The sequence below is a fragment of the Odontomachus brunneus genome, unplaced genomic scaffold (assembly GCF_010583005.1).
Source record: "Odontomachus brunneus isolate Ranch 3 - 2012 unplaced genomic scaffold, Obru_v1 Obru_scaffold_358, whole genome shotgun sequence".
Classification (NCBI taxonomy): domain Eukaryota; kingdom Metazoa; phylum Arthropoda; class Insecta; order Hymenoptera; family Formicidae; genus Odontomachus; species Odontomachus brunneus.
The window spans coordinates 75943-85143 of record NW_022639808.1 but is presented as its reverse complement, the minus strand read 5'-3'; the positions used below and the strand labels follow the sequence as shown (position 1 = coordinate 85143).

The 9201-nt window shown below is 57.3% G+C and overlaps 1 protein-coding gene and 1 non-coding gene across 6 annotated transcripts in view; one reads left to right on the top strand and one right to left on the bottom strand.

The window, feature by feature from the left end:
• LOC116853559 (XK-related protein 6-like) overlaps positions 1 to 9201 on the bottom strand; it is a 25177-nt gene that overhangs the window by 10834 nt on the left and 5142 nt on the right. The window contains exons 1-2 of one of the 5 annotated variants that reach the window (XM_032834682.1): positions 2698 to 4005; positions 1790 to 2437 (exon numbers count right to left, since the gene is read on the bottom strand). Coding sequence is in view for 1 of the 5 variants with exons in the window: in XM_032834688.1 (XP_032690579.1) it covers positions 1116 to 1276; positions 1790 to 1922 (294 nt within the window). In the remaining 4 variants the exon portion in view is untranslated. Of the gene's footprint in view, positions 1 to 801; positions 1277 to 1789; positions 4040 to 9201 lie in introns of those variants that run through there. The other 4 variants (XM_032834688.1, XM_032834683.1, XM_032834684.1 and 1 more) reach the window with 4 other exon arrangements.
• Positions 932 to 1111, top strand: LOC116853565. The gene has a single exon (XR_004380010.1). It is a non-coding gene; the product is annotated as a U2 spliceosomal RNA (small nuclear RNA).

The window sequence follows — 9201 nt, the reverse complement described above, 5'->3', positions numbered from 1 at the left end:
GCGCGGTTCGTCGCCGTGTGACTGGCGCGCGGGCGGATGGCGGAGATGACGGTTCTCGCGCTTAATTCGTTCGTGAGAATGTCGCGTAAGGCACGTCTTGCCCCGGGGGACCCGCAACTTTTATATATATTTATTTTTGAAGTGCCTGACTGCCGCGCCGGTGGGAGCGGCCGTAAGGGCGCTCTCGCCGTCGCGGCTGCTGCATTTTAGACGTATTTATCTATTTATTATTTTATCGTAGCGCCCTCTACACGCGGGGACATTTTCTTCGTTTTAATTGGTATTATTTTAATGTTTGAGATGTTTGACTGCCGCGGGGGCGATGGCGACTGTATTGGTCGCCATCGTCCCCGCGGCTGCACATTTTAAACCTTTCTATTTTTTATTGTATATATATATCTATTTTATCTGTATTTTTATTATATCTTACCATTTATTTTAGCGTGCTTGTTTTGTCATATTATTTATTTATTTATTTTGCGGCGGGTCCTGCGATCCGGAGGGACGTGTCGGCGTGAGTGAATGCAGCGGATGTTGTGCCTTTGTTCTATCATGTATACATGTATGCGTCTAGCGGATAAGTGTACGTATGAGTGGATGTCGTGAATAGAAATAAGTATTAAACAGATCTACGCGCCGTGCGCATACCCCGCAGCGGCGGGGTATTAAATAATTGTGTTGTACATATCTATTTATATGTTTATTTATTCTGAGGTATAATGAATTGATATATTGGGGCGGCCTGCTAGCCGTCCCAATCATATTATATCTGCATACCCACGCGAGTAATTTATTATTCTTCATGTGTTCGTCTTGGCCCAGCAGGGGGGGCTTGGTGTCCCCTGCAACAAAAAATAATTTTGTATGAGCGTACGGCATTACATGCTAAATGTAAATTGTATTTACCACCGGGGGTTATGTCCCCGGTGGAACATTTGCTGAAAATTAAAGCGTCTTATCTGTTCTTATCAGCTTAATATCTGATACAACCCTCAACGAGGGTTCAGAATATTAAACTGATTTTTGAAGCCAGGAGGGTGACCGGAGCTTGCTCCGACCCCTCCACGGGTCGGCCCCGCGCTGCAGTACTGCAGGGCTCGGCCCAACAGGTCTAATTAAACATAATTTATGTTCTTTAGATGCTGGATGGCAGAGAAAATCAGTTGCAGAGTCTGGGCCCTCAGAGTTTTCATTTCGCGCTCGTTGCATAGGTCCTCGTCGTCGCCGGAGGCACCGCCGGTTTTCCGTTGTCCAGGGCTCGCGCGCGTTGCTTCCCCTGTTGATAGAATGTTTATAATAATATCTTAGCACAGAGTATTGCGAAAATTCGAATAAGTTTTCTATATACTGTGTGTGAGAGAGAATTAGTTATTTTTGTGATAATTAGCGGTTAATTAGTGTAAGTGATTAGCATGCGTTTAGTTGACAGGTGTGCAGTGGTCCTGTGCTTGCCAAGGGGGACTGCGACAGTTGCAGGCGAAAAATCTAAGTCCCGTGCCTGTCATTGTTGTGTTGGTCGGGCGGCATGACCTCTGCGAAATTTGCCTTATTCTAACGGCTATTTCTATTAAATGTTACACGTGGCAAATAAAAGCCCGTGTAAAAGTATTCTAAATACAAAATTAATATTAAAAATCTATTGCAGTGTATAAATATTTATTGGGGCAGTGGTAAATGCGTGTAATGCAATGTGCCACTGCCTAAAAAGCTATTAGTTTTAATATAAAAAGGACTCACATGCCGCCTGCCACACAATAATTAATATTAATATTTATTGTTAAAAACTCACCATCCGACGGCACGGGACAGCGGGGAGCTGTCATAAAATCCCTGGCGGCTGTCATTGTGACAGCTGACTGGTGGTTACAGCTCCTCTGCGACACAGCACATTGTGCTGTGTCATACTGCGCCTGCACTGCCATGGGGTGTCATGGGGTGACAGAAAAACACCATAATTAGTTTGATTCTCATGGTGTGAGGCAATTCAGTATTGTAGTATAGTGAAAACCAAAGATATTTAGTTAAAAGCCTCACACCTGTATGGTCAGCGGTGAGATGTACTGACATCCACCGCTGACTATTTCTGTTACCTCATGTGCCTCCTCTCCCTTGGCGATCTCCAGGTTGTTGCCATGCGGCGGTGTCAGTAAGGCAGGTTGCAACAGATTTCCACCATATCTGCATAATTTCAATAATTATTTATAACAACATAGCATACCTGCCTGGCCCTCCTAACCTATAACTGTCACATTTCTTGTGTGGCACATTACTACATCTCAGAGGGTTAGGAGTGGCCGCTGCTGCGTGGATGCTTCCGGTGGCTTCCTTCTAGTGCCATTTATTATTGTCTTGAGCAGTTCCTGCTGATTTATTAGTAATTTGAGTTGTTAGTTGGGAGACCGCTGCTGCTGTGATACAGTTAGGCAGCGGTGAGGCACTGGAAGGAAGCAAAGTAATAAATAACAACAAGAACCGGAAGTAAGCCTGGAGATTAATGAATTAATTTATTAATTTATTTATTTAAAGCTCAGGATCGCTGTTACATATATATTCTCTCTCACAAAGCGTGAGTGTGTCTGTGCGCGGTTGACTAAGCCGAGTAGTCAACAGGCTCGAGAACAGAGTCTCTGCCGGGGCCGTGCTCGCTCAATAGTTACAATAGTCATATACAGAGAGGATTAGTGTAGGAGAGGTTACCGGGAGTGACGTAGTTGCTGGATAGCTGCTGGGAGAAGTCCTCAGCCTGCTGTGGGCAGATCTCAGCGGTGACACAGTGACCGCTGACTCGAGCCTCTCTGAAGCTGTCCTCTCTGTTACTGCATCCGGGTCGGCGGTTGTGTGCTCGAGAGGTGAAGCTTGTCACGTCCTTTGTGGAGACGATCCGGTGCTGCGGACACTTGGTGGACGCGCGCTGGTGAAGCTCCACATTGCACAGGCAGTGACGGGCAGATTTCGCACATAACCTCACCGGCTCGGAATTTTAACTGCAAATCACAATTCAATCAATAGTTTATCCGCTGTGCGAGTGCGCGCGTTGTGTCGGGGACGTCGGCGCGTGACGTACGAGCGACATTGGCTCGTCGCGGGGACCCGGGTACGATTACGTACTGCGGAAAACCGAGGCGAGCGCGGTCGCCGTACCGATACTAAGCCTCGTCACTCGCGTGTGTTCTCACAGCACTTTTACACATTTTTCACATTTTCACTATGGCCGAGGATCGCCCGGAGGTCGTGGTGATCCCGTTCCCGGTGCCTGAGCGCATTACGTGCCCCAGGTGCTGGGCCGGGTGTCGCCGCGTACCAGCAAAGGGGGACAAGGGCACGTTTAGCGATGGGCTGCACTTGGCGCGCCATCAGAAAACGTTTCACCCGGGCGACACACTCACGTACGAGTGCTCCATATGTGGCTACCGCGCGCCACACGGAAAAAAATATCCGCAAAAGTGGGTTAAGGACCACTATGAAAAGGAGCACTCGGTCGCCCGGGGGATGGCGCCGGCAGCCCGTCGCTCGTCCCCCCGCGTCCCGGCGACGACGACGACGTCGGCAGTCGCGTCGCCGGTGTCCGCGGCGACCTCGTCACCATTCACAGCGAGCGCGGTACCGTCGGCGTCCGTCGCGCGCGCCGGAACATCGGGCGTGCGGACGCGTACGCGGGCGGCTCCGGAGCCTGCCTCGGAGGGTGAGGGGCGTCTCACCCGAGGCGCGGCAACGCGCGGCACGGCACTGTCCACGAGGACACCACTCACTGCCACCACGACACGCACACTGAGGAGCACCAGGTCCACTGCCGCACTGCGTCCGCCGCCACCAACGAGGCGGACGTCAACGACGCCGTCGCCGTCGGCGTACACCGCGGCGCGCCCTGGAGGGAGCGCCGTGTCCCCCTCGTACGCGGCCGTCACGAGGGCACCGGCGACGAGAACAGCTTCGTCGAGAACAACGGCCGGTGTACCGAGGGCGGCCATTTTGGAGACTCCGACAGCGCCGCTGCACACAGAGACGACGCCGGTGAGTCGAGCGGGCGCGGCCACGAACTGCGCGCCCCGCGATAGAGCCGCGACTCGCGAGTCGGAACCTGCCGGCGCGTTCTCACGTGTCGGCGTGCTGCGCGACTTTTACGAGTCGCCGCCTGATTCGCGGCCGCCGAGCGTGCCTCAAGAGTGGTTTTCACCGCCGCAAGACGGTGCGGACCCGAGGCGCGTCTCGTCGGCCGCGACGACGGCGGCGATGTCGCGCGTCACGCCGACCGGGGGATGCTCGCGGGCGTCACAGGGAGGATCGCCCCTCATACCGCCGTGCACGGTCGGGGCTAGATCCTCCCTCATCACTCACATGTCGCCCGTCACACCGCCGAACATCCGCGGTGTGTTCGTGGCGGCGGCGGGCGGGTCTCCACCATGCCTGCCCGCCTATACGCCCGTGAGTTGTGCGCCGGCGACTTTAACGACCGCGACGGTGGTGACGGCGGCGGCTGGGAGTCCCGTGATGTCTACGGGGCTCCCGGGCGCGCGCGGGGGGTATTTTTCGCCCCCCGTGTCGCGTTTTACGCCGCCGGCGCATACGTCGCCACCGACCGCGGCGATCGTCGCGGGGCCGCGGTTTACAACAGCGGGATCGCCCGGGGCGCCCGCCACCAGGCCCCGGGCGACAGGGAGCGCCCTCTGCGAAGCGGAGGTCCCGTCCAGGAGGGCGCTCCGGCCGCGCCCCGCCCAGAGGACGACCACCACCACCACCACCACCACTACCATCCGGGGAGGCGTCGTCGACGACACCACGAGCAGCAGCGGCAGCGAGGGGGGCGGCGCCGTCGGCGGCGGCACGGCAGTGGACTCAGAAGAAGAGGAGTGGACAGTGGCCGAGGGGAGAGCCGCGCGGAGAAGAGCGAGGAGGGCGCGCCTCTCGTCCAGTGATGAGGCTTCGGGCACGGAGGCGCGTGCGGCGCCTAGTCCGCCGCCCATCACGGTGGCGAATTATCCCCCCTTACTGGGGGTCGCTGCGAGGAGCACGGGGAGCGAAAGGACGCTGCCAGCAGGACCCGCGGAGGATGCGACGCGTCGGGGAGTTGCTGGTGAGTGCGTCGCCGTACATTCGGGTGCTCCACGGGATGTCCGCGGGGTTATGGGTCGACGGGGAACGCGCGCGTCCGTCGGCGAGGGGCGTCCGGGGAGGATGGGGGCGACGGCGGTACCAGCCAGTAGGGCGAGGGGCGGCGCGCGTCCGCCCGCAATCCCGCGGAGTCCGCCGGCCGCGGCGGGACGAGAGCCGGTGGCGGCGCCTGTTGCGCCTCTCACGGCGCGACAGAAGACTGCCGAGAGGCGACGTCTCGTCGCGGCGGCGGACTCGGCGGGTACGCTCGCTGACCTTGAGCGCCTGATGACGCAAGTCGTCGGGTTCTTCGGGGGACGCGAGCAGGGCGGGGGCGTGCCGCGTCCTCGTGGTCGTTCGGTACGGTCGCGAGAGGCCGGCGATAACGCGCGGGGAGCGGGTAGGGCGGGGGACGGCGCCAGACGCGAGGGGGCGTCCGCACCGGCGGAACGCCCTCTATTCGATAGAGAATCTCGCGCGGAAACGGGACGCGAAGCAGCGCGCTTACAAGCGCTGTTCAGAAAGAACCGTCGCAAAGCGGTCCGAGAAGTCCTTTCCGGCCCCGCGGATACGTGCGACGTATCCACACAGCGGGTGTCGGAATACTTCAGAGGAGTATACTGCGGCGCGGGAAGTCTGAACGGTGCGGCGCCTGCGGAGCTGCCCGAGGCCTCGGGCGATGACGAGATAGCGGCTGAGTTGATTCGACCGATTACGGAGCGAGAGGTCGACCGGAGGCTCCGGCGCATGAATAATTCTGCGCCCGGACCAGATGGTTTGACCTACCGTGACCTCCGTGTCTCGGATCCGACGGCTCGGCTGCTCGTCGCAGTGTTTAACGCCTGCCTGCGGCTCGAGGCTGTCCCCGCGAGGTGGAAGACCTCTAACACCGTCTTGGTGTATAAAAAAGGAAATCGGGACATGTTGGAGAACTGGCGTCCTCTCGCGCTCGGGGACACGATCCCGAAGCTCTTCGCGGCGGTGTTGGCCGATCGCCTGACCGACTGGGCGATCGCTAACCGAAAGCTAAGTCCGGCTCAGAAGGGCTTCCTGAGGGACGAGGGGTGCTACGAGCACAACTTCGTCCTTCAGGAAATCCTGACCGATGCCCGGAGGGACCGCCGGGAGGTGGTAGTGGCGTGGCTTGACCTTTCCAACGCGTTTGGATCGGTTCCCCATGACACGATCCGCCGCGCCCTTGTGCGAGCCGGCGTTCCGCGGAGCCTCATAGCAATATGGGGCTCCATGTACGATGGTTGCACTACGCGTGTGCGAACCAGAGACGGGTTCACCGCGCCCATTCCCATTCGCTCGGGTGTACGCCAGGGATGCCCGCTGAGCCCCATAGTGTTCGATCTCGTGATCGATTCGGTGCTGCGTGCAGTTACCGAAACCGGTCTCGGGGTCGAGCTGTTGGGCTCGCGGTGGTCAGTAATGGCCTACGCAGATGACCTGGTACTGGTCTCCAGGACCCCGGGCGAAATGCGAAGACTGCTTGCAGTCGCGGAGGGCGAAGCATCGTCGATAGGGTTGCGGTTCAACCCTGCTAAATGTGCCACCCTGCACGTCGGTGCTGGGCGAGGCGGCAGGGTCCTGTCGACGACCTTCGTCATCCAGGGCCGGACTGTGAAGTCCCTGGCGGAAGGCGAGGCCTATGAGCACCTCGGCATTCCGACGGGCTTCTCCGTCAACCAAACGCCTAATGCTGCTATGTTGGCCTTGGGCGAGGACCTCCGCGCGATTGACCGGTCGCTCCTTGCCCCGTGGCAGAAGTCGGAGGCCGTGGCGACTTTTCTGTTGCCGCGGCTCGACTTCTTGCTTCGGGGAGCCAGAGTTGAGAAACGTCCCCTGATAGCCTTGGACCTGCAGATCCGCAGGTTAGTCAAAGGCTGGCTGAACCTCCCTCAGCGCGCCAGCGCGGAGGTGGTCTACCTCCCTCCCAGCAGGGGGGGATGTGGACTGCTTCCGCTCGCTGACCTCGCCGACGTCCTCACGATCGCTCACGTCTTCCGTCTTTTGACGGCGGACGACCGGGCGGTCAGGGACCTGGCTTGGGCGTCGCTGCGGGCAGTGGTTCGCCGCCGGATTGGCACCCACCCGACGTGCGGTGACGTCGCCGCCTTCCTCTCGGGCTCGCTCGAGGGGAGGCTAAGGGTGGGCGGGGAATCCTCGCTCTGGTCGAGCGCCCGGAATGCTGCGCGGAGACAATCTGAGCGCTTGGCCATTCGGTGGCTGTGGTGTGAGGAGCGTGAGGAGTTCGTCCTCCAATGCCGCGGGCCACGCGGCAGGGTCACTAAGATCCCACCTGGGGCTCGTGCCCAGGTGATCGGGCGCCTGCGAGCGGCGGTGGCAGAGTGGTACACTTACACGTGGATCACAAAACCTGATCAGGGGAAGGTGTTCGAGGTCTCGTCGCGCGCACGAGTGAGCAATCACTTCATGCGTGGCGGCAGCTTCACCCGCTTTGCTGATTGGCGCTTCGTACACCGAGCCCGCCTTGACGTGCTCCCCTTAAATGGGGCGCGCAGATGGGGGGAGGGTGACAGGCGTTGCCGGCGATGCGGAGAAGTGGCTGAGACCCTTCCTCACGTGCTTTGTCACTGTGGACCACATTCTGCTGCCGTCCAGTGGCGTCACGACTCGATCCTGCTGCGACTCAGGAAGGCCTGTCGTCTGCCGGGGTCGATCACGGTTAACCAGCGGGTCAGGGGTCTCGAGGGGGAACTCGGGGCGCTACGACCTGACCTTGTGGTCAGGCACGAGCCCTCGAAGAGCGTCGTCATATGCGACGTCACGGTTCCCTTCGAAAACCGTTGGGCGGCGTTTGATGAGGCTAGGGCGAGGAAAGTTGCTAAATACTCGCCCTTGGCTGAAGCGCTCCAACGGCGGGGATACCGGGTCGTCGTGACGGCCTTCGTCGTCGGGGCCCTTGGCTCGTGGGATCCGAGGAATGAGCCGGTGTTGGAGCTCCTGCGCGTAAGCAAGGCGTATGGGGCGATGATGCGCCGACTTATGGTATCGGATACCATTCGCTGGTCACGGGATATTTACGTGGAGCACGTGTCCGGCGTCCGCCAGTACGAGGCACCTCCGCGGCCTGTAGACGGTAGTGTTCCGGAAGTTTCTCCGCCTCGCGCGGTTCGTCGCCGTGTGACTGGCGCGCGGGCGGATGGCGGAGGCGAAAGTTCTCGTGCCTAAATCGTTGGTGAGAATGTCGCGTAGGGCACGTCCTGCCCCGGGGGACCCGCACCTTTTTATATATTTATATATTTATGTATTTATTTTTGAAGTGTCTGACTGCCGCGCCGGCGGGAGCGGCTGTCAGGGCGCTCTCGTCGTCGCGGCTGCTGCATTTTAATTGTATTTATATATTTATTTTTTTATCGCGCCCCTTACACGCGGGGACTTCTATTTGTTTTAAATTATATTGTATTTTACTGTTTGAGATGATTGACTGCCGCGGGGGCGGTGGCGACTGTGTCAGTCGCCGTCGTCACTGCGGTTGCACATTTTAAACGTATTGCTATTTTATTGTATATATTTATCTATTTTATTTACATTTTTTTATTGTATTTACTATTTATTTTAGCGTGTATGTACCGTCATATTTATTTATTTATTTATTTATTCTGCGGCGGGTCCTGCGTTCCGGAGGGACGTGCCATCGGTTGCGCATGTCGCGATTGTACGTATATTGTGATAATGTACATAAGTGTCTGTCTATAAATGTATAAATGTACGCAGGAGTGTGTGTCGCGAGTAACTTTAAGAAATAAAACTCAGATAAACGCGCTGTGCGCATGCCCCGCAGCGGCGGGGCATCCACGATTTATTTATTTATATATATTTATTTTAGTTGTTGGTGGACATGTTGATATATTGGGGCGGCCTACTAGCCGTCCCAATATTATTATTCTGCTTCACCCACACCGAGAGGTCCTCGCTTTTCTTGTGTTCGTCTTGGCCCAGCAGGGGGGGCTTGGTGTCCCCTGCAATAAAACAAGTATTATTAGCGTACAGCATTGAATGCTAAAGTCTATATTGTATTTGCCACCGGGGGCTATGTCCCCGGTGGACTATTAATTGAACAAAAATAAAAGCGTCTTATCTGTT